The following is a 25,758-nucleotide window of genomic DNA, read 5'->3' on the forward strand; positions in this document are numbered from 1 at the left end:
GTTGGTAGTATTTCCGATTCCTCGTTTTTCTTAAATTTCTCTCCTGTTGTTCTTCTTGTTGTTCTTGTCTTTTTCCTCCCCCCCCCAAACTTTCTTTTTCTTCAAGTGGTTCTTCCTCCTCCTGACTTGTTGCCTCCAATTCCTCTCTACTGCCCCTACTTTCTTTACTAGATATGTTCTTCATAGAGTAGGTCATTCTCTTCACAAAATTGTCTTGCTTCCTCTGCTGTATTTATTCTGACTTTTCTTTCTTTCCAAGTTATCATCATCTCTTCTGGGATAAGCCATCTAAACATCATACTCCTCTGAATTAATTTTCTCACCAAGAATTGATATTGTTTTCTGATTTCCCGAACTCTACGTGATATTTGTTTCAGGATTATTTTTTCTTTTCTCCTATATGCTATCGATTGATTGTGAGACCATTTATATATTTCGTCTCTGATTATACGTCTGGAAAATTTAATATGTACTTCTCGTGGTAGGTGGTTCCTTTTTGCGTAATTTGTGTGTACGCGATATAATTCATCTATTTCCAGCGTCATCTCCTGTTGGTCTTTATGTAGGATTTTTGCTAGGATTTCAATAATTTTTTCACCTAGATTCTCATCTTTTTCTTCAATTATGTTTTGAAATCGTAGACTATATGAAGGGCGGTCTATTTCCAATTGTGCGATAGCTTGCTCCATATTTTTAGTGGACATCTCACTTTTTTCTTCCATCCTTTCTACCTTCTTTTCTACTTTTCCCACTTTGTCTTCTATTACCTTTATTTTTTGTTCATTTTCCTTTAGTATTTGTTGCATATCTACTATTCTTCCATCAATTCCCTTAACCTTATCTTTGACTTCTCCCATCTCTATTTTTAATTCTTTGGGTTGTTTCTTAGCTTCTTCTCTATTGTTTTCTAATGCTTTTGTCATGGTTTCCTGTAATTGTATCAACATTTCCTGTATTGATTGCAGACTAGTTACCGAACCTGATTTCTCTTTCGTTAACATAGTATCTATTGTCTTTTGATGTATTGGTGAATCTATATTCATTCAGGATGTTTGCTTTTTGGTTGCCTTCATTGTTGTGGATGTACTAGTCATACTTAAAAATCTTCTTAAAATTTTCCACAATAGCATAAATTTTTCCCAATTTAATTAGTCAAAATTATATTTTACTTATAAGAATTAATCAATATTAAACAATTACATGATTTTATCAATTTTCTTAAACTTGTTTACCTAATTTTTACATATGACTTAAATAAAAAAAGAGAAGAGAGAGAAATAAAGGAGATAAAAGCTATATATAAGATTTATAACAATTTTATATAAATTTTACTTTTAAATAGATAACTAGATAATACAGTTAAATACAATTAATTAATATTAATAAGCAATCAAGGTACAATAGAAGTCTTAACTTATTTCACTATTTACTTATTTAGATATTAACTATTTTAACTATTGTAACTTTATAATATATATAACATGTATATATTTGTAATATTTTCTTAAAATATTCAATAAATTTGCTTCATAATTTCCTTTTTTTAATGAAAAGCAAATTATGGAGAATTTGGGGACAGGGTTGATCAAAAATAGAAAGGGATTAAAGGGATTAAAATTCAAGCCAAGAGGGAGGAAGAAAGTGAAATATTTTAATTGCTACTCATATAAAAAAGAATATACAAGAAAAAAGGAAAAGGAAAAATGAAAGAAAAAAGAAAGAGGGCAAAAATTAAATACTGAAGTATCAAAAATTAGAAAAAGAAAAGAAAAAACACTTTAATTATTCAGTCCTTATTTCAGTCTTTATTTACTTCCTTCTAGTCCAATAAAAATGAGGGGAACAAAAAGAAATAATGAAGAAAATAAAGAAAAAACAGTCCAAATAGTGCAGACAGGAGGAAAATAGGAAAAATTATAAATATAAATCTTCTTCTGTCAAAATATTTATTTTTCTCACACTTTACCGAAACCCAATCTGTCTTTCTTCCGCGTATTCAAATAGCTTTCATTTTCTGCCCAGTCACTCTCTTGCTGTAACTATGTTGCAATGGCGCCCGCAATCACTAACTTCCTGTATTTTCTTGCTGTTGGTGTTCCTTGCTGTTGGTGTTTAATCCCTCTCTCTTCGACTGTAAGTCTGCAAGGTACTAGATTCTATTTATTTATTTATTTCTCTTTTTACTTAAATTCAAAAAAAAGGAGAAAGTGGGGTGTATAGCATGCAGACAGTTTTCCAGCAGGCAATTTAAAGCTCTTCTGTCTTCTGGGAATTTATTAATTGCGGTCCCTCTGTTCTCTCTACTTTCATTCGGCTTTAATATTAAATTTTTAGGAATACCTGGGATTACTCGATCTTTGTAGAGTTTTCAGTTGTTGTTTTTTTGTGATGCATCTTATTTTCTCCGATCTACTTTCTAACACTCTTCGTCTTCCTGCTGTGTGGTCGCTGCTGCTTTGGCCGGCCGCAGAAATGCTGGTTCTTTACAGATGAGGTTTTGGGGATTATTCCTTGCCCTCCAAGGCAATGGCGAGTTATCTTGTGTGCTACGGATACTCCCCTTCAACGATTGGGACCCTCCGAGCCCGATTGCACCGAAAAAACAGTACTTCAAATGAAAAAAAGAAGGTGTAGAGACGGAGCCCCACTCTTCCATCTCTTAGCGCAGTTGCATTGCCACCGGAAGCCACTCTTTATACATTTTTCTATAAACCAAGAAAACCTTGTATAGCCAATCAGATGTTAACAAAGGAAAATTAAAAACAAAACTGAAATAAACCCAGAGGCAGGGTTAGGGAGAACGGTACCTTTATTCAGCTCAGAAAAGGTAAGTGACTTTCAGCTAGTACCGTCTGCTCTACCTGGGAGAAACCGCTCCTTTTATACATTTGCGGTTCCCGCCAAAGCAAGAGCAGCGCGTCTGAGCCAATCAGGAGTGACTTCCTGATTCTAGCTCAGACATCGCTTTAACAAGGAACAAACTATTTACAGAGATACAAGGTAGCCATTACAGGATACAACACACCTCCCTCCTTAGTTTGGATACATCCATCACGAAAGCCATGTGACGAAGTCGTCCAATCTGCCAGGTCTCCGCGAGGCTCGCTCCGACCTGCGCAGTTCAGTTGCGTCCTCGCTACCGATGGTGGAGGTCGGCTCACTGTTGCTCCCCCGGCGCGGCTGGGGCCTGTTTTGGGCTCCAGCCTGCTGATTCGGCCTGGTAGGCACAACGCTGACTTCGGAGGAGGAAGATGGTTCGGCGTCGCTGGAGGATTCTCCCTGACCCGATAAGTCCATTTGAATGCCTAGTAAATCGGGTTGCGTGTTAAAGTCTGTTGAAATGGGAGAGTCTGTGTCATCGGTTTGCTCCAGGGAGTTTTCCAAGCGTTTCCTTACGTGGTCAATGTGCCTCTTCCACATTCGACCATCCTCCAATTTTACAATATATGTTTTAGGAGCAGTTTGTTTAACAATAATTCCCTTCATCCAGTTTACACCCCCATCAAAAAATTTTACAAACACATTTTGTCCCAAATACATTTGTCTTTCAGGGTTTACATGCATTGGTTTATTTGTACAAAACCTTGGGTGTAACCTATCTAGTGGGGACCTTAGTTTCCTTCCCATTAGTAACTCAGCAGGGCTTACGTGCGTGTGAGTGTTTGGGGTAACGTGCTGGGTTAGCAAAAACTGGTCCAAATTCTGTTGTACATCACCAGGGCCTGACCTGCTCAATGCTTCCTTTGCCACGCGAACGTAGCGTTCTGCCAAACCATTAGCCCAGGGCGAGTAAGGCGAGATGAGTGCATGTCTGACTCCTAGATTATCTAAGAACAATTCAAACTGCCTGGCCGTTAATTGTGGCCCATTGTCAGACACTAGGATATCAGGGCAACCATGGGTAGCAAACAATCTGCGCAGCACCTTAATGGTGGCACTTGTGGTTATGTTGTTCATTGCTATGATTTCCACCCATTTGGAAAATGCATCAACTACAATTAAGAAGTATTGTGACCCCACTGGCCCTGCAAAATCAATATGGACCCTGGACCATGGCCCCGCAGGTTGCTCCCACTCTGCTGGAGTTGTTTTGGGGGGGGGGTTAGGCCGTGATTCTTGGCATGGATCACATTTGGCTACCCAGTTTTCAATATCAGCATCCAAACCTGGCCACCATAAGTGCCCTCTAGCTAGGCCCTTCATCCTGACAATCCCAGGATGGCCCACATGTAACATTTCGAGTACCTTTACCCTTAGGCTTTTAGGAATGATCACTCTATCCCCCCACAACAGACAACCTTTTACATATGACAATTCTAGTCTTTTGGTTTTGAAGTCACACAATTCAGGTTTCACAGAGTCATTTAGCCATCCCTTAAGTACACAGTTTACCACCTGTTTTAGGATTGGATCTTGCTGCGCGTGTGCAGCCACCTCTTTTGCAGTAGTTAGTGGGTTGTCTTCGAGCTCTATCATTAAGACATCAGCAGATGGGGCAGGGTCCTCCACTAACTCTGCCATGGGGCACCTACTGAGACCATTTGCGTGGTTGATGGTTTTACCCCCTTTATGGATGAGCTCGTACTGGTATCATGAGAGGAAAAGAGCCCATCTGATTAGTCTTGGGGACATGAATGGAGGAGTGGGCTTGTTTGGGGCTAAGATACCTAGTAAAGGTTTGTGGTCGGTAACCAATTCAAAACTTCTCCCAAAAAGGTAATTATGAAACTTCTTCACCCCTGCCACTAAAGCTAGAGCCTCCTTATCTAGTTGGCTATAATTTCTTTCTGTATTGGTCATCATTCTGGAAAAGAAGGCAATTGGGGCCTCAGTATTATTAGGCAAAACGTGAGCTAAAACTCCTCCCACGCCGTAAGGGGAAGCGTCGCACGTAAGCCTGATGGGTAGCGAAGTACTATACTGGACTACCACACTTTTAGAAGTTAATAATTGTTTAATTTGTACAAAGGCTTCGTGCTCAGTTCTCCCCCATGTCCAAGGGTTTTCTTTCTGGAGTAAGCGGTGTAGAGGCTCTGCTGCTGTTGCCTTCTGTTTTAAAAAGACGGAGTAAAAGTTAAGAAGGCCTAAAAATGCTTGCAATTCAGTCTTATTTTGTGACTCTGGGGCTTATCTAATGGCTCTCAGTTTCTCAGTCGTGGGGTGGATGCCTTCCTTATCGATTTTATAACCCAGGAATTCTACACTGTTGGTTCCCCAGACGCATTTATCAGGCTTAATTCTTAACCCTTTGTCCTGAAGTCTCTAAAGTACTTCCCTTATTCTTTTGTTGAGCTGTTCTTGGTTTTCCCCTGCAATTAAGATGTCATCAAAATAGGGAATGGCCCCATTTATCCCAGATAACAAACGTTCCATTATGCTTTGGAATATTCCTGGGGCTATGCTTACTCCAAACTGTAATCTGGTACATTTAAAGGCACCCCTGTGGGTCACAATTGTTTGCGCGTTTGCTGTCGGTTCATCGACAGGCAACTGCTGATAAGCTTGCGCGAGATCGATCTTTGCAAACCTCTTTCCTTCCCCCAGGGAGTGCAGGAGTTGTTGTACCACCGGAATGGGGGAAGGGTGGTGTTGGAGGGTTTTATTTAGCGTAGATTTATAGTCAGCGCAAGCTCTTAAGGAGCCATCTGGTTTTAGAGGCTTGACTATGGGTGTTTCCCATGGTCCCTGCTCCACAGGAACTAAAATGCCTTGGCTTATGAGCTTATCCAGCTGCAGGTCAAGTTTGGGGAGGAGCGGAAGGGGTACCCTGCGAGGTTTGAGCCGGACAGGCGGGACCTTGGGGTCAATAGAAAACGAGATAGGGGGCCCTTTATACGATCCCAGGGTGGGGCTAAACACTTCAGGGAACTCTTGTAAAAAGTTAGGCATGCTATCAGAGTTAACAGTACAAATACCAGAAATTTCAATTCCCAAAGGTTCCATCCAAGCCAACCCCAGGAGAGAGTGCTTAGCCCCTGTAACAACAATCATAGGCAGGGTACATTTAACATTCTTAAACACGATAGGTACATTCACTTTGCCCAGAACAGAGATTATCCCCCCTTGAAAATCTCTAATTACCAATGAGGTTTGCACTAGCTCAGATTTAGATAGGCTAGGCATGTACAATTTAAGCTTTTCCCACGGCATAATGGTGTATTTAGACCCAGTGTCAAGCTCCATAGAACATGGCTTGTTGTTTAGAAGTAGTGAAATTACAATCTTGCCCCCATTTTTTGTTGCCGTGTTATTCACGGAAAATTGAGTGTTACCTCTTGAGTAGTCGCGGTTAGCGGCTGAGTAGTTCTTTCGGCCCGAAAAACGGAAAGGTCGGTTTTCTCGCGGTTGAGGTGTTTGACTCAGGGGTCGTTGCTGGCGCGGAGTGGAGAAGGTTTCCTCCGGTGCAGATGCTCTGCAGGCTTCGGCGATGTGGCCGCGTCGGTTGCAGCGGCGGCATATGGCGTCCCGGAAGGGGCATCGTTGGCGCTGATGGTTTCCTCGGCAGCCGGCGCAGGGGGCGGCGGGGTGAGGAAATCTGTGTTGTCTCGGCTGGTCTTGCAGCAGGAAACAGCTGTCCTCGTTGCGAGCTGGTGGGCTGAGGTCGTCTGGGTCCTCGGCGCGGGAAAACGTGGAGTCTATCTTGGCGATGAGTTCTTTCCTTTCGTGATCCATCAGCTCTTTAGCAGCGGCGTCGGCGACCTCTGCGGTTTGTGCTAGCTTAATCACTGTTTGTAGAGTCGGTTCGTCTTCGGTGAGGAGTTTGTTCCTGACCGAGGCATTTCTCATGCCAAAGACTAAGGCATCGGTGAGGCGAGCTTCCAGGTTGTCAAACTTGCATTTCGCAAGCACCGTTTGAAGTCGCGTTGCAAATTTGTTGATTGATTCCGCTTCGCTCTGAGCCATTCTGGAGAACTGGTGCCGGAAAACCATGGCTGGTTTTGTTGGCTTGAAATGGCTCGCGAGCTTGGCTTGCAGGACGTCCCAAGCGACGGATCTTGCTGGCAGCGGGTCGGTGAGAGTCTGGGCGAGGGCGTGGATTTCTGGACCGCAGTAGTTTAGGAAGATGGCCCGTCTCCGATCGGCGTCGGCGTCCCGTATTCCTGCTGCCTCGAGGAAGATCTCGAAGTTGGCTAAGTAGTCGTCCCAGGAAGTCTTCTCGGGATCGAAGAACTCAGGAGCCCGGCCGATTTGGAGGTTGTTCATGTTGCACGCGTGGTTTCTTTCGTCCGTCGTCGCCAGTGAAATAAACCCAGAGGCAGGGTTAGGGAGAACGGTACCTTTATTCAGCTCAGAAAAGGTAAGTGACTTTCAGCTAGTACCGTCTGCTCTACTTGGGAGAAACCGCTCCTTTTATACATTTGCGGTTCCCGCCAAAGCAAGAGCAGCCACGTCTGAGCCAATCAGGAGCGACTTCCTGATTCTAGTTCAGACAGCGCTTTAACAAGGAACAAACTATTTACAGAGATACAAGGTAGCCATTACAGGATACAACAAAAACATAAACATATATGAATTTCAGCCTTCTTCCCCCCTCTAAATAGTACATTTACCTAATCCAAAATTTAAAAATTATTTCAGCCCATCTAACATTTAACCAATTAATACTTATCTACATTTTTTACTTAATTATTAATCTTAAATTTCAGTCAATTTGAGAAAAGAAAAAAAAGGAAAAAATTCTAAATATTCTCCATTTTCAATCAATTAAAAATCATTAACATTATTAATCTCCCCAACAATTCTAAATTCAATTCCAGCTTTCTAAAACCATCCCAATTTCTCATGCGGACCCATGGCAAAATTAATTGTCCATCCCTGCTCTAACATCTTAAAAACCTCCAGTGATGGAGAACCCTTCTGGAGGAATGCTGTTCCACTAATTGTTCCTACTGTCAAGAATTTTCTCCTTAGTTCTCTCCTTGATCAGTTTCCATCCATTATTTATTTTCCTGCTTGCAGATGCTTTGGGAATAAGTTGATCCCCTTTTCTGTGACAATACCTCAAATATTGTAGGACTGCTTTCATGTCATCCTTAGTCCTTCTCTTCATTAGACTAGACATTCCCAGTTTCCACAACTGTTCATTGTACAGTTTAGCCTCCAGTTCCCTAATCATCTCTGTTGTTCTTCCGTGTACTCTTTTTAAAACCTCAACATATTATTTGAAGATAACAGAATAACAGAGTTGGAAGGGACCTTGGTGTCTTCTAGTGCAATCTTCTCTTCTCAACCAGGAGACCTTAAACCATTTCAGATGAATGACTGTCCAATTTCTTCTTAAAAACCTCCAGTGACAGAACACCAACAACTTTGTTAGGCAAGCCATTCCACTGGTTAATTTTTTTGACTGTCAGAAAATTTCTCCTTACTTCTAGGTTGCTAAACAAAGCTAAACCTACAGACTTGCCTTGACTGCACTCATTGGAATGTTTTTTTGAAAGACTTATATGAACTCATAAATACTGTAACATCATATGTCAGCTTCTGTGAAAACCTATGGGTACTGACCAGGAACTTGTTTATATACAGTAACAACAAACCTTGATTCACAGCTAAATATATGCAGCTATGTCGTACCAAAAAGGAAGCTTACAAAAAAGGTGATCACATACTGTACGATCAGGTCAGAAACATATTAACAAGGGAGATCAGAGCAGCAAAAGAAGCTACTCTGAAAAGCTAAGGAATGTGTTCTCAACAAATAAACCAGCAAATATATGGAAAATTCTTAAAAATATCGCCCAGGCTGAAGGAAATAAACAACTGGCAGATGACCTGCAGGTGTTTTACTGAAGTTTTGAAAGGAAACTATAGCCACTTATCTCTACAACCCTCATCTCAGACACACCAACAACAGCCAAGCCTCCTACAACTGACCCTATCCCATTGGGTTCACAATTCCTGCTGATCACAGAAAAGGTGTGCATAAGTCCACGGAGAGGGACGGCTTATAAGTCCAATAGATAAGTAGATAGACAGACAGACAGACAGACAGACAGACGGACGGACGGACGGACGGACGGATGGATGCACCAGTGTGCCTTCTGTCCCCTGTTCTATTGTTTCTCTCTTACTAATATCATGTATATAAACATTGTTATATCTTTGTATACTATCAATACATGCTTGACAAAACAAACAAACAAACAAACAAACAAACAAACAAACAAACAAACAAACAAACAAACAAGATCTATTTCATAGACAAAAGCCAGGAAAAGCACCAGATCCACACAACATAACCAGTGGTGGGTTCGCACTGGTGTGGTCTGATGCGCCACAATTTTGGCACGACAGCTCTGGTGCTCTCTTTGCCAGTTCATGTGCACCATCTTTTTTTCTAATTTTCATGATTTTTCAGCTCTCTAAGCCTGCACAGAAGTAAAATTGTCCCTCTGTTTGGAAGCAAAATTGTGCTAGGGGACATGCACATGTACGTGAAATGTCACTGTGCACACCAGTAGGAAAAAGTAAGAGGAACCCACCCCGAAGTTAACCTCTTCTTGCTTAAAAGTCTGTGGTGGCCAAATGTTTCCCATCTTCACCTGAATCTTCGATAAATCACTAGAGATGTACTATGTTCTTTCTTGCTTCAAATGCTCCACTATTATCCCAGTGCTGAAAAAGTCCTCCATCAAGGAAGTGAATTACTACAGACCAGTTGCTCTAACATCTGTAGGGTTTTTTTGAAAGGCTAGTGAAGTCCCACCTGAAAACCATCACAGATCTACTGTTAGACCCCCTGCAATCTGCATACAGAGCAAATAGATTGACAGATGATGCTGTTAATATGGCTCTGCACTACATTCTGAATCTCCAAAGACCTATGCAAGGGTCCTCTTTGTAGACTTTAGTTCAGCATTCAATATCATCATTCTGGACATTCTACTAACTAAATTAAATGAGCTAGTGGTACCTGAAACACACTTGTAAGTGGACCATAAGCTTCTTAACAGACAGGAAGAAGCAGGTGAAGCTAAGCAGAATTACATATAAATTATGATCCCGCTATATAGAATGCTGGTGAGACCACATTTGGAATACTGTGTTCAGTTCTGGAGACCTCACCTACAAAAAGATATTGACAAAATTGAACGGGTCCAAAGACGGGCTACAAGAATGGTGGAAGGTCTTAAGTATAAAACGTATCAGGAAAGACTTAATGAACTCAATCTGTATAGTCTGGAGGACAGAAGGAAAAGGGGGGACATGATCGAAACATTTAAATATATTAAAGGGTTAAATAAGGTCCAGGAGGGAAGTGTTTTTAATAGGAAAGTGAACACAAGAACAAGGGGACACAATTTGAAGTTAGTTGGGGGTAAGATCAAAAGCAACATGAGAAAATATTATTTTACTGAAAGAGTAGTAGATCCTTGGAACAAACTTCCAGCAGACGTGGTAGATAAATCCACAGGAACTGAATTTAAACATGCCTGGGATAAACATATATCCATCCTAAGATAAAATACAGAAAATAGTATAAGGGCAGACTAGATGGACCATGGGGTCTTTTTCTGCCGTCAGACTTCTATGTTTCTATGTTTCTATAAATATACCTATACAATTAGCACAGTCCCCCCCCTCCTGCCCCAAGATGTGTGCTCTCTCCACTTCTCTTCTCTCTATACACCAAGGACTGCATCTCAAACAAACCATCTGTTAAACTATTGAAGTTTGCAGATAATACAATAGTTATTGGTCTCATTTGAGACAACGATGAATCTGCATACAGACGGGAGTTGAACAACTAACCTCATGGTGAGACCGGAACAATCTGGAACTGAATACAATGAAAACCATAGAAATGGTGATAGACGTTTGGCAAAACTCTCCCATATTACCGCCTCTACAAAAAAAATTCCAATACTAAACAACACAGTATCAACAATAGAGACCTTCAAATTTATAGGTCCTATCATATCTCAAGACCTAAAATGGACACCTAAAATAAAAAATGTGATCAAAAAAGCACAACAAAGAATGTTCTTTTTGCGCTAACTGGGAAAGCTCAAACTGCCCAAGAAGATGCTGATGCAGTTCTACAGAGGACTTATTGAATCTGTCATCTGCAACTTTATAATTGTCTGGTTTGGTTCTACAATCCAACAAGACAAACTTCAGAGGATAACTAGAACTACAAAAAAAACCCCAATTGCTACCAAAATTATTTCAATTCCTACTCTCAAAACAATGCTATAGAGCACTGCATACCAGAACAACTAGACACAGGGACAATTCTTTCCTGAATGCCATCACTCTGTTAAATAAATAATTAACACTGTAAAACTATTCAGTAAGTCTGCATTACTATTACTATTAATCTTCTCATAGTTCCTATCATCCTTTTCCATGATTGCATGACTGTAACTCTGTTGCTTGTAACCTTATTATTTATATTGTTTCCCAGTATGATTTGTATCCTATGATTATCATTAAGTATGTACACTGAGACAATATGCACCAAAGACAAATTCCAATAAATTCCTATTGTGTTCTGTTCTGCTCTGCTCTACTTTATTCTATTCTATTCTATTGAATGTGAAACTACTCGAGCAAGTTTTTATTCCCAGACATTTTTGGGAATTGGTTTAACCTTGATTAAATGACTGTAATCACTTAGCAACTGTGTATGTGTTGAATGTGAAACCTGAAACAGGTTTCTTTTAAATATGGTCCGCTACACTAGTTTTTGTCTGATTATTTCATTTTTCCTATTTGTGTGCATACATAATTCAGCCACCTTTATTTCACTCCCCTTTAACCCATATAATAATGTTATTTGTTTGATTGCCCGTAATAAAGAATTTGATAGATTTTATTTTGAAGGTTTTAGAGTTTGTCCTTGGGCATTTTTAATTTACATTATTTTTAATTTTGATTTACTTTTTTCCCATTCTATATATAGATGGGCAAGCACAGTGTGGTCAGAAGATAGGGCACTTGATAAAATATAAATCAGGCTTAAACCCAACAAGTACATAAATACAGCAAGATTTAAAAGATTAGTGCTATAAAATACATTTTTAATAAAAAGGTGGAAACTGAAAATTAATAAGGAATTGTTTGCTAGTCTGCAGTAATGACATGAAGTAATGGTTGATTTAATTATACTAGTATGAAATACTCAGAGTGTGTTCCCCTGTCATGAGAGTCTCTAGGTGGCAGTGGGATGGTGGCTCTTTTGTTTCAGTTAAATTGGTGCTTACAGACATGCTCAGGGTTTCTTTGCTCCATACAGTTCCCAGATCCCTCCTATTTCTTTGTGCTGTTTAACCCCAAGTACTACACACAAAAAAGTCAGTAATCTCCAAGTGGCCTCAATGACTCTCAGAAAGGGTGCTAATGTCTTTATGACTGCAAGGAATTTAATTCCTTCCATTCTCCACCATTCAGTCAGAAATGAAGAAGCTTCTGGCATGAGAAGTGAAACATCCTCAAGGAAAAACAAAAAAAGTCCAGTTGCCTCTTGAAAAGTACTAGTGGGTTAGTAAACATTTCGCATCTAAATATAATCCCAAGTACAGTGGTACCTTCTACTTAAGAACTTAATTCGTTCCGTGACCAGGTTCTCAAGTAGAAAACTTTGTAAATAGAAGCAAATTTTCCCATAGGAATCAATGTAAAAGCAAATAATGTGTGGGAGGAGAAGAAGAAGAGGAGGAGGAGGACAGTCGCTGCCAAAGGAAGAAGGTGAGGTGAGGGGAATAAAAAAAATCCAAAACTTTAAGGCTTAAAAAAAAAGAGACTCTGAGACGGCGAGGAGGAGCACACGCCTCCCATATACCCGGCGCAAGGTTGCCTCCCATACGCTATGCCAGAGAGAGAGTATTTATTCATTCATTCATTCATTCATTCATTCATTCATTCATTCATTCATTCGATTGATTTGTATGCCACCCCTCTCCGAAGACTCGAAGTGGCTCACAACAAGAAAGAATACAAATCCAATGCTTAAAATAAATTTAAAACTCTTAATATAAAAAACCCCAATCATACATCTCATACAGACCATACACAAAGCGGAAACGACCCAGGGGAATCAATTTCCCCATGCCTGACGATAGAAGTGGGTTTTGAGGAGATTGAGAAAGGCAAGGAGTAAGAGCCGGGGTGGCTCAGCAGGTAGAGTGCTGGACTGCAGGCCACTGAAGCTGACTGTAGATCTGAAGGTTAGAGGTTCAGATCTCATCACTGGCTCAAGGTTGACTTACCCATCCTTCTGAGGTGGGTAAAATGAGGACCCGGATTGTGGGGGCAATAGGCTGGCTCTGTTAAGAAGTGCTATTGCTAACATGTTGTAAGTCGCCCTGAGTCTAAGGAGAAGGGCGGCATAAAAATTGAATAAAATAAATAAATAAATAAATAAATAAATAAATAAATAAATAAATAAATAAATAAGGAGGGTGGGGGCAGTCCTAATCTCCTGGGGGAGTTGATTCCAGAGGGTCAGGGCTGCCACAGAGAAGGCTCTTCCCCTGGGTCCCGCCAGACAACATAGTTTCATCAAAGGGACCCGGAGAAGGCCAACTCTGTGGAACCTAACCTGTCGCTGGGATTCGTGTGGCAGAAGGCGGTCCCAGAGATATTCTGGTCTGATGCCATGAAGGGCTTTATAGATCATAACCAACACTTTGAATTGTGCCTGGAAACTGATCGGCAACCAATGCAGAATCCCAGGCGGGGGAGAGGGGGGAACCTCCCGCTCATTTGACCGAAAACTGGCTGCGGCTGCTGCTACCTGCTTCCTCTTCCATCCCATGCTGAAGGGTTCCCCTCTCCTCTCGCTCACTCGCTTTGTAGCTGGCGACTTTCCTTCATTGTGGTAACTCCTCGGCTTGACTGAAGCCGAGTTGATCCAGCCGGGATGAAGCGCCCCCATTTGCCTTTCCATGCCCAAACACTCTGGGAGGCAACCTTGTGTCGGGTGTTTGGGAGGTAGCATGAGGGAGTCACCACAGCAAACTGGTTTATTCCTTCTCCAAGCACCCAGAGAAAGAAATTGCTATGTTCATTCTGGGCTGCCCTGAGCAAAGGGAGTATTTCTTTTCTCTGGGCGCTGGCAGAGGTTTATTCCCTCTCCAAGCACCCACAGAAAGGAAAATGCTTTGTTCGCTCTGTACTGCCAAAGCCTTCTTAAGTGCCACCAAAAAGCTCCTCTGGCAGCCCAGAAAAACCCGAGATGGCCGGGATTAAAGGGGGAATGGCAGGAAACTGGCCAGGCCTTCGTGCCACTCTCAAATTTCCTGGGAAATTTTTCTGGGCTCAGGTCCTTAAGTAGAAAATGGTTCTTAAGAAGAGGCAAAAAAATCTTGAACACCTGGTTCTTATCTAGAAAAGTTCTTAAGTAGAGGCATTCTTAAGTAGAGGTATCACTGTATGTGAGTAGAAGAGAGCTGGAAGGGATTTTGGAAATCTTCTAGTCCAGCCCCCTGCCCAAGCAGGAGAACCTATTTCAGACAAGTGACTGTCTAGTCTCTTTTTAAAAACCTCCAGTGATGAAGAGCCCAAAATTTCTGAAGGCAAGTAGTTCCATTGGTTAATTGTCCTCACTGTTAAGAAGTTTCTCTTTAATTCCAGATTGCTTCTCTCGTTGATTAGTTTCCAACCATTGTTTCTTGTCCTACCCTCCGATGCTTTGGAGAATAATTTGACACCCTCTTCTTTTTGGCAGTTCCTCAAATCCTGGAATACTACTATCATGTCACCCTAATTCTTCTTTTCTTTAGACTAGCCAAACCCCAAACCTACAGCCATTCTTCCTATGGTTTATTCTCCAGGCATTTGATCATCTTAGTTGCTCTTCTTTGAACTTTTTCCAAAGTCTCAACATCTTTTTGTAGTACGGTAACCAAAATTCATTGCAGTATTCCAGGTGTGATCATACTATCATAACGTTTTATAAAGTGACACTAATATTTCACATGATCTTGATTCTATGCCTCTGTTTATACAAACCAGGATTGTATTAGCACACTGCTGGCTCATTTTCAAGTGATCATCCACTAGGTCCAAGGTCCCTCTCATAGTTACTATTTTTCAACCAGCTGTTGCCTAATCTGTACTTATACCTTTGATTTTTCTTGCCTAAATATAAAACTTTTCTGCACATTAAAATTCACGTTGTTAATAGGGCCCATTGTTAAGTTTGTCAAGATCTTTTTGGATCCTAAACTTGTATTCTGGGGTGTTGGCTATTCCTGGCAGTTTACTATCATCAGCAAATTTGATGAGTTCCCATTCTATTCCCTCATCTAACTCATTTATAAAGATATTGAAGAGTACTGGACCTAAGACCAAGCCTTGTGGTATCCCACAGCTTACTTCTCTCCATGTGGATGTAGTACCATTAAAGACTACTCATTGAATACTGTTTGTCAGCCAGCTACAAATCCATCTGGTGGTGATGTTGTCTATTGCACATTTTTCTAGCTTACCAAGAAGTAGGTTGTGGTCTACTTTGTCAAATGTGTTACTGAAATCTAAATCTAAAAAGAGCCGGAGTGGCACAGCATTTAGAGTGGTATACTGCAGGCCACTGCAACTGACTGTAGATCTGTAGGTTAGCGGTTCAAATCTCATCACCGGCTAAAGGTTGACTCAGCCTTCCATCCTTCCGAGGTGGGTAAAATGAGGACCTCGATTGTGGGGGCAATATGCTGGCTCTGTTAAAAAGTGCTAAGGAGAAGGGTGGCATAAAAAAATAATAAAATAAATAAATAAATAAATAAATAAATGGCCACTAGTTTTATCTTTATTTGTTTCTAGATGTTCACAGATCTAGTTTTTTTTAATCTTTTCCAGGATTTTCCCAGGATTCAAAAATCTGGGAGCATCGGGGAAGTACTTGAGGATTGGGAAAGGGTTGATATGGTTCCCATCTTCAAGAAAGGAAAAAGTCTAACATCAGTATCTGGGAAAATCCTAGAAAAGATAATACATTTTCTGGTTCCTTGGGATATATGGTCTTTCAGAGGCTACACAATATGAGTTCAAGTTCTGAAATTAATAGTTTTGTTAATGTTCATTTGTAAATCACAGTGTACACAGAAATAATTTTCCATGTATTTCATATAACTGTTCAGTATAATCAGTATATAATTTTTTTATCTTAAATATATTTATTCATTGACTTGTTACAGCAATATAGTTGCCTTTTGAATATAACATGTCCTAATTATAAAAAACCTAAACAATATGTGAGTCAAATTTTAGTATTCATCCTCAAAAATAGCTATAACATTTGATGTTAACTGCTACTTAATTTTAAAATAATAATCCCTATTACATACTGACCTGGAATAATGCATCCTGAAATATATTTTTCTAACTGGGTGCGTAACTTAGTTTCTATGCCTTGATACCCATGAGTTCCATTATCCACCAAAATTAGATGAGTATGGTTATTATCTAAGCAGTATAAAAGGTCCTTCTTGAGATCATCCATGATGTAGTGTGCTGAGTAGTATGTCTGGGAATTAGATAAAATATTTAGGTTTAAAGTTTCTTTCAACATCATATTTTTAGCATATTATTATCATATTATCTTCAGCAACCCTTTTTCAAATTTTGAGAAATGAAGGTTAATAATAGAATAAATGCATATCCATTTGGACAAGAAATCACACTAAACTGAGCTCATGAACTTTTGGAATCTCAACCCCTGATCAAAGCTACATTGGTTGCAATATCTGCAAGCATGTCTCTTGAAGCTGCCCCTGCATTTCACCACCAGATATGCTAGGCACCAACCTTTTGGCATTGGAAAACACAATTTCTCCATGAAGAAATGGATGGGGAGGTAGGAGCCAGGGTTTGGGGGGATGAAGAAGTGGACCTCTTGTTTACATTTCTTGTAAGCAGCCATTTGAAAACAGTGCCACCAATTTTAATTTGCAAGTTTCCTTTCATTTTTTAAAATTATTTTTGCTAAATTATAAATTAGTCCATCTTTATGTGAATATGTTTGTTTTATTACATCATTTCCTTATTTTGTCAATTTACATAATTCATTTGTAAGACTAATTTAATTTTCCATTATTTGTAGCTCAATTTATTATTTTGTAAATGATACATTGTTTACAATATTCTTTCAGTCATTTCATTAATGATTAATCAGGATCTATAATTGTTCAAGCTCCAAGAACTATAGATTATATAATGCTAAGATCTTGTTTCAAATATCAGTATAGACATGAAGCAATAGAATAGATTTAAATAAGTAAATCTCCCCCTATATGTAGTGTTGAGACTGAAATAATCGTGAATGTAAATTGTTAACCAAATTCATTACCTCAGTATCATGGTTTCTGATAAGATTCTCACGATTAGATACCATGCCCCAAGCAGCTATGCCTATAGCAACCACATTCTCTTCAGAGTTCCTGCTGATAGTATTATCTCGTACTACTTCTCCAATATACTTCATCAGTCCATAATGGGTACCACCAGTGAATATCCAGGCTCCTGCACATAGTCAAACATATTTGTTTATTCATTTATAAATGTGCCACTCAATCTAACAAGTATTCACAACAATTTAAAACAAATAAAGCATCCACAAAATTTAGATTACTCTGTGTAATTTTCAACAGAAAGGAGAACTTCAGTACTCTATATCCTTAAAATGCAGACTGGGTTCATTTTATTTTCTACTTTGCAACAAGTTCTAAATTTGGATTATTACTGAATTATTTGAAATAGATGGAAGCAAAAGCATAAATCTACTTGCAGCAAGATTTGTGATGAAATTATTGAAATGCCTGTACATTGCAAACATATTCAAAAGAAATATATAAATAATAATACAATCACCTAACATACTGCTCCTATGTCATACTTTTAATTGAATCATATCACAAATATACTTCCAATCTAACGTGTAAACTATCTTAATTTCACTATGCGTTTTAGAAAGTGGTTTAAAGTAATATTTTAAACTAAATTATACAAAGTTCCATTTAATATCAAATATGATGCAAAACATGGCAGTGAAAAATAGAAAAGAGTAACCAGAACAAATAGAATGAAAAATTAAATTACATAGTGAACAAGATATGAGTACAGTATGGGGAACACAAATAAAGGAAAAGTTATCTATATGAGGAAAGTTATCTAGATGGGGAAAAGGAATCCTAGAGGTATAACAAGCAGGAAGAGGGAGATTGTGATCCCGCTGTATAGAGTGCTGGTGAGACCACATTTGGAATACTGTGTTCTGGACACCTCACCTACAAAAGGATATTGATAAAATTGAATAGGTCCAAAGACGGGCTAAAAAAATTGTGAAAGGTCTTAAGCATAAAACATATCAAGAAAGACTTAATGAACTTAATCTATATAGTCTGGAGCACCGTTCCCTGTAGGCTGCGTGCGTGAGCGCCCGCGCCCCCCAAAATACCGCCCCGCGCGCCCTTTTCCATGGGCCCGCAGTCCCCATCCCCCTGCCAGCCCGCGGGGGGGGGCAGGGAGGCGCCGGCAGTAGAAGGTTCTGCCCCTGCCCGATCCGCTCCCTCTCCTCCTCTTCCGCCGAAAGAAACGCACGGAAGCTGCCTGCTTAAGCCTCGCGTTGCTCCACACCCTTCGTCCTGCCTGTAATCCTCCATTGTGTTTTCGGGCGAGAGCGGCGGGAAAGCCCTGTGATGGCCAGGATAGCCGGGTTTGCTTTCCGTGAAAGCAGCGCGCCTTTTAAACACACTGCTTTCTTGCAACACTTTCCTGGGTGGGGGGGGAGGAGGCCACCCCCCCCAGGAAAGAGGTTCAGGAAAGCAGCGTGTTTAAAAGGCGCACTGCTTTCACAGAAAGCAAACCCGGCTTTCCTGGCCAGCACAGGGCTTTCCTGCCGCTCTCCCCCGAAAACACAACGGAGGTCCATGATGACAGGCGAAGTGGGGTGGAGCAACGCGGGACTCAAGCTGGTACCGGAAGACCTCTGTTGTGTTTTCGGCTGGGGGTGGGGGGCAGGAGGACCTTCCTGGCTTTCCCGGGCAGCTGGCTTGAGCCTTGGGCCGGTCAGCAAAGCCGGAGACGTGGAGAGAAAGGAAAGAGAGGGAGGTTTAGAGGAGAGGAAAGAAGGAGGGAGGGAGGGAAGGGAGAGAAAAGTGAACGAGAGAGAGAGAGAAAGGGAGGAAGAGAGGAAGGAATGAAGAGATAAATATAAAGGGAGAGAGGGAGGGGAAGAGGGGAAGGAAGGAAAAGAGAAAGAGAAAAAAGTGGAAGGAAGAGAGAAGGAAAGAAAGGGAGAGAGAAAGAGAGAGAAGACAGGAAGGAAGAGAGAGTGAAAGGGAAAGAAAGAAAGAGTGAGAGAGGAGAGAGGAAGGAAGAGTGAGAGAGAGTGAGAGAGAGGAAGAAAGCAAGAGAGAGAGAGGAGTGGAAGGAAGAGAGAGGGAGAGAGAAATGATAGAAAAAAGGGGGGAAGAGAAATGAGAAAATGATTGAGGCAGAGAATGACAGGAAAGAGAGAGAAATAGAGAGAGAAGTGACTCTTGATTTAAAGCATATGGTAAAAGCACTTAAATAATAACAGAGAAAAAAAAACCCAGCCCTCACCTGTTTTTATTAATAGTTATGTTTTTAGATTTGCTGGTTGTTTTAGTTTTAATAGTAATAGAGTTTTGTTTTGTTTTATTATTAATTTATTTTAATAAAAATGTAGAGATTATTTATTTATTTGTTTGTTTGTTTGTTTGTTTGTTTGTTTGTTTGTACTTCTATGCTGCCCAGTCCCAAGGGGACTGCCGCTCAGACACTATACTTTTCCGCCCACCCCGAAAAAAAATTAGAGGGAACATTGGTCTGGAGGACAGAAGGGAAAGCGGGGACATGATCGAAACATTTAAATATGTTAAAAGGTTAAATACCGGTAAGCTTCAGGAGGGAAGTGTTTTTAATAGGAAACTGAACGCAAGAACAAAGGGGCACAATCTGAGGTTAGTTGGAGGAAAGATCAGAAGCAACGTGAGAAAATATTATTTTACTGAAAGAGTAGTAGATGTTTGGAATAAACTTCCAGCAGACGTGGTTGGTAAATCCACAGTAACTGAATTTAAACATGCCTAGGATAAACATATATCCATCCTAAGATAAAATACAGGAAATAACATAAGGGCAGACTAGATGGACCATGAGGTCTTTTTCTGCCATCAATCTTCTATGTTTCTGAGTTTCTATGATATTTAAAAAATAAACATGAAAACATGTTTGACATCTCCTAATTATCCCTCACATTTTATCAGCAAAACTATTCAGAAATATTTTTCTAGTAAAGTATGTTCCATTTAATAGACACAGACAGACACAGATATTATCTGTCTGAAAAAAATAGAAGAAAAAAAAGAGAGAAAAAAGTAAAAAGAAATAGGAAGAGAAACAAAAAATGAAAGAACAGGGGGAAAAATCCTTTCTCCCCTTTCTTCCATCTATCCCATATAATACCCAAATCCTCATATCCCATGTTTCCCTGTAAGCTCACTGGAATCATCAAGCCCTACTCTTATTTATATCATGTCAAACCCAGTGGAATCTTTGTTCCCTATTCTAAGAGAGAGAGAGAAATCGCTGTCTATATTCAGTTTGATACTATTAGGGAAAGGAACAAACAAGGTTGCCACATTTGTCATATAAATTAGCTCAGGTGCAGTAAGCACTTAAAAGCTGCCCACAAATGGTATACATAAATGCATACATACATACACATACATATACACATACACACACATATATACACACATACATACGTACACACACACACACATCTCGCTATGATGAAGGCACATATTTGTGACGAATCCCCACTGCTGTTGCGCAGAATCTGGCCACCTGTGCTGTGATTATGGCCTGTTCATCCTTAAGCAGCCACTGGAGATAGGTAGTGTCTGAGTGGGCAGGATACCTTGAAATTAATGGCAGAATATGTTTTTTCCTAATGTCTGTATAAAAGGAGGATCTCAGGAGCATGTGTCCTTCAGTCTCCACCTCTCCTGAGCTGCAAGGGCAAAGTTTTTCAGTGAATGGTATTCTTTTATACTTGCCATAAAAAACAGCAGATGGAAACGCATGGCACCATATAAGTGCAAATGCTTTTCGGTGGTTTGCCGATTTCAGCTGTCTAAGATATCTGGCAGGAGCAACAACCAATGTTCCCTCTAATTTTTTTTTTGGTGTGGGCAGAAAAGTATAGTGCCTGAGCGGCAGTCCCTTTGGGACTGGGCGGCATAAAAGTACAAACAAACGAACGAACAAACAAACAAACAAACAAACAAACATTCCCTTCTTTTTTATGAAAATAAATTAATAAAACAAAACCAAAATCTATTACTATTATTACTATCTTCTCCTCTTTTTCCATCCCTGTCTCCTCCCCCCTTGTGTGTGTGTGTGTGTGAACTCTTGAACCATTTCCAATAACAGGTGAGCTATTGGAAATGGTTCAAGAGTTCACACACACACACACACACACACAAACAGCTGGGGTTTTTTTCTTTGTTATTATTTGGGTGTTTTTTACCATATGCTTTAAATCAAGAGTCATTTCTCTCTCTTTCTCATTCTCTCTCCCCCTCTTGCTCTCTCTCTCTTTTTCTCACTTTCTCTGTCCCTCTCTTTCTTTCTCTCTCCCCCTCTTTCTCTCTCTTTCTCTGTTTTTTCTCTCTCTCTCTTGCTTTCTTTCTCTCTCTCTTTCTATCTCTCTTGCTTTCTTTCTCTTCTCTCTCTTTCTATCTCTCTCCCCCCTTTCTCTCTTTCTCTCTCACTTTTCCCGCGGCGGTGGCTGCAGCTTCTCCTCCTCCTCCACTTCTGCGCTCCCAGCCAGGGGGCTGCGAGAGAGGGTTTTCTCCGTGCACTTCAGGAATGCCCGCCCCCCTCTCGCAGTCCCTTCGCTGGGAGCGCTTTCCTCCCGAGCTTTCAGCAAGGGGGCTGCAGTAGAGGCATGGCAGGCCTTCCCAAAGAACTCGGAGAAAGCGCTCTCGCAGCCCCCTCACTGAAAGAGAGAGAGGGAGGAGATTTCTCTCTCCCTCTCTCTCTCTCCCAGCGAAGGAGCTGCGAGAGGGGTGGGGCGGGCATTTTTGAAGTGCGCGGAGAAAACTCTCTCTCGCAGTCCCCTGGCTGGGAGCGCAGGAGGTGGAGGAGGAGGAGAGGGGGCAGATCGGGCAGGCGGGGGACAGGGCCAAGAGGCCAGGGGCGTGAGGGGGCCAGAGGCATGGTGGGGAGGCAGGGGAGGCCACGGCTCCCTTTCCTTTTACGGCCGGCGCCTCCCCGCTCCCCCGCGGGCTGGCAGGGGGATGGGGAGCGCGCGCCCGTGGAAAAGGGCACGTGGGGGATATTTGGGGGTGCGCGCCTGCTCACAGGCGCAGCTTACGGGAAACAGTGGCCACAACACATCTAGTGACATCTGGGGCCAGAAACAGTGGCCTGCTGCCTCTTGATGTCCTCCACCCTTTTCACAAGATTTGTCTTGCTAGATCACAGTTCATCTTGAGTATTGAAGCTGGGGAGAAGCCTAATTTGTAAAGATTGAACTTGACGGCCTTAATCCATGAGGAGGAAAATTCATTGTAAAGGATTAACAGAGCAAGACCTTGCGTGAAAAAATTAAACTGTAACCAAATATTTAGAGACACTATACAGATACTTTCTTCAACTTTTATCAATCCAGTCTCCAGGTGCAGAAGTGCATTTGAAATGCAACATGGCATCTGGAGAATTGCTCTAATAAATTTGGATTGAACTATTTCTAGTGGTGTATAGTGTGAAGCTGAAGCTGGCGGTCCAAGCAAGGGCCATTAAAGAAGCTGAGCTAGCAACCAGGCCATAAAAATCTTAATAACAGGAACATAGTAACCTCCCTTTATGTGGAAAAAAATGAGAATGGAGCTTGCTGATCTTTGGCCCAAGGCAGCTGTATAGTCTCCATGTGCTTTCTTTGAGCCATTGGCCTGAAAGACCACTTCCAGGTATTTGAAGGTGGTTACCTGCTCTATTTTGTGCCCATCTAGATACCATGAGTAAGGTTTTGGCCTTTTTGCAAAGGCCATGATCTTTGTTTTTCATAATGTATACTCAGGTTATTGTTATTACAATACTGAAGAAGGGCTCGCAAGGCTCTTTTAAGGCCTACTGGTGTCCTGGAGAGGATCAAGGCATCGCCTGCATACAGCAAAAGGGCGATGTTTCGGTCACCTATTTTGGGGTGGTGGTGATTTGGTTTGTTCAACCATTTTGCCATATCATTTATATAAAAGTTGAAAAGCAGGAGGGCCAAGATGCAACCCTGTTTAACCCCCTTTTCAGTTTTAATTGGCTTTGAGAGGGGTCCTTGCATATTACACCTCACCTTGAGGGACGTTTTGGTATGTAGGGCACATAGTAGATGAAGAAGCCTTTGGTCAATGGAGGCAGTTTCCAGCTTGTCCCATAATTTTGTCCTAGTAACTGAATCAAAGGCTGCCTTGAGATCTATAAATCCAGAATATAGTGATACAGGACTATTTGAGATGTATTTTTCAATAAGGTGGCAGAGACCTAAGCACTGATCAATAATGCCTCTTCCCTCTCTAAAGCCGGCTTGTTCTTAGTGATCAGATTCTCAGAATCCAGCCACTCCTTTAGCTTGTCTTGTAGGTGTTGGGTGAAAAGTTTGCTAATTATATTTAATAGACTTACTGGTCTACAATTGGCAGGGTCATCTCTTTTTCCCTTTTTAAAAATTGAGACCACAATTACCAAGCCCCAATTCTCTGGGACATAGCGAGTGGAATCAATATACGTGAATAGCGCCACCAAAAGTAGTTATTCTTCAATATTTCTGAGGTAACTGAGTCAGCTCCTGGGGCTTTGCCAGACTTGAGTTGGCTGATAAGCGATTTTATTTCAGACTGAGACCGGGGGCCAATTTGGCAAGTCCTTCATTGTAGATCTTATACTCTCACTAGATGGGTCTTCATACATCCTCTGAAAGTGAAGTTCCCAGGCAGCGTTCCCCATAAGCTGCGCACGTGCGCGCATGCCCCAAAATACCCCCGCGCACCCTTTTCCATGGGTGCGCGTTCCCCATCCCCCTGCCAGCCCGCAGAGGGGGGGGCGGGGGCAGGGAGGCGCCGGCAATAGAAGAAAAGGGAGCCGCAGCCGCCCCTGCCTCCCCACGGTGCCTCCGGCCTTCTCACGCCCCTGGCCTCTCGGCCCTGCCCCCTCCCGCACGATCCGCCCCCTCTCTTCCTCCGCCGCCTCCTGCCTTGGGGCGCAACTCTGCGGCTTCTCCTCCTCATCTGCGCTTCCAGCCAGGGGGCTGCAAGAGAGGGTTTTCTCTGCGGGCTTTGGGAATGCCCACCCCACCCCTCTCGCAGCCCCTTCGCTGGGAGCACTTTTGTCCCGGACCTTTCAGCAAGGGGGCTGCAGTAGAGGCAGGGCAGGCATTTCCGAAGCGCTCGGAGAAAGCGCTCTCGCAGCCCCCTCGCTGACAGAGAGAGAGAGAGGGGGAGAGAAAGTAAGTGAGAAAGAGAGAGAGAGAGAGCGAAAGGGGTGGAGATAGAGATAGCAAGAGAGAGAAGAGAAAGAAAGAAAGAGAGATAGAAAGAAAGAAAGAGTGAGAGAGAAAGAAAGAAAGAAAGAAAGAGAGAGAGAGAGCAAGAGGGGGAGAGAGAAAGAGAGAGAAATGACTCTTGATTTAAAGCATATGGTAAAAATCACCCAAATAATAACAGAGAAAAAAAAACCCAGCCATTTGTGTGTGTGTGTGTGAACTCTTGAACCATTTCCAATAGCTCACCTGTTATTGGAAATGGTTCAAGAGTTCACACACACAGACACACAAACACACACACACACACACACACAAGGGGGGAGGAGACAGGGATGGAAAAAGAGGAGAAGATAGTAATAATAGTAATAGATTTTGGTTTTGTTTTATTATTAATTTCTTTTAATAAAAAAGAAGGGAATTTTTTTCTTATTTATTTATCTATCTATCTATCTATCTATCTATCTATCTATCTATCTATCTATCTATCTATTTATTTATTTATTTATACTTCTATTCCGCCCAATCCCAAAGGGACTGCCACTCAGACACTATACTTTTCTGCCCACACCGAAAAAAAATTAGAGGGAACATTGTTCCCAGGTGTTAGGAGGTATGGGATCGTCTAACAGAGTATGTATTCTATCTGAGTATCTAGCTATTAAATGCCAGAATAAAGAGGAGTTCTTTTGCTTTGCAGCCCCAATAAGCTGTTAGGAGGACCTTGCATCTTGTCTCTTCTTAAGAGCAATTAGATGCTTATACTGTTTTTTGAGGGTAACAAGATGATTTAAGCTTGTTTTGTCACCATTCCCAGTCTCACTTTTGTACAGTTTATAAGCTTTCTTGGCTTCTACACAGTCCTTATCAAACTATTGTTTCGAGGCAATATAGGACCTCTTAGCTCAATGGTTCTCAACCTCAGCCTCAGCCATTTCACAGGGGTCATCTAAGACCATGGGAAAAGACAAATTTTCCACGGTGTTAGGAATTAAAGCTTCTATTCTGGCGCCTTGGAATATATTTTTACAATCTGACCAATTAGGTGTTTACAGTGGGTGTCCCTGTGACCTTCCTACCACTCGGCTTAAAGCTTTATTGGGAGAATTGGTGCTAGACTTATGGTTGGGGGGTCACCACAACATGAGGAACTGTATTAAGGGGTCGCAGCATAAGAAAGGTTGAGAACCACTGAAAAGTTCCGATCATATACAGTAATACCCCGGTTATTGCATCCCCAACCATTG

General features: G+C 41.4%; 1 protein-coding gene across 1 annotated transcript in view; it reads right to left on the reverse strand.

The window, feature by feature from the left end:
- The window catches only part of TRPM8 (transient receptor potential cation channel subfamily M member 8), a 507,003-nt gene that overhangs the window by 475,685 nt on the left and 5,560 nt on the right, over positions 1–25,758 (reverse strand). Inside the window, exons 3-6 of the mRNA XM_070758570.1 lie at positions 17,294–17,466; positions 16,297–16,471; positions 15,438–15,488; positions 3,113–3,332 (exon numbers count right to left, since the gene is read on the reverse strand). Of these exons, the coding sequence (XP_070614671.1) occupies positions 3,113–3,332; positions 15,438–15,488; positions 16,297–16,471; positions 17,294–17,466 (619 nt within the window). The remainder of the gene's footprint in view (positions 1–3,112; positions 3,333–15,437; positions 15,489–16,296; positions 16,472–17,293; positions 17,467–25,758) is intronic.

This window comes from Erythrolamprus reginae, chromosome 1, assembly GCF_031021105.1.
Source record: "Erythrolamprus reginae isolate rEryReg1 chromosome 1, rEryReg1.hap1, whole genome shotgun sequence".
Taxonomy (NCBI): Eukaryota; Metazoa; Chordata; class Lepidosauria; order Squamata; family Dipsadidae; genus Erythrolamprus; species Erythrolamprus reginae.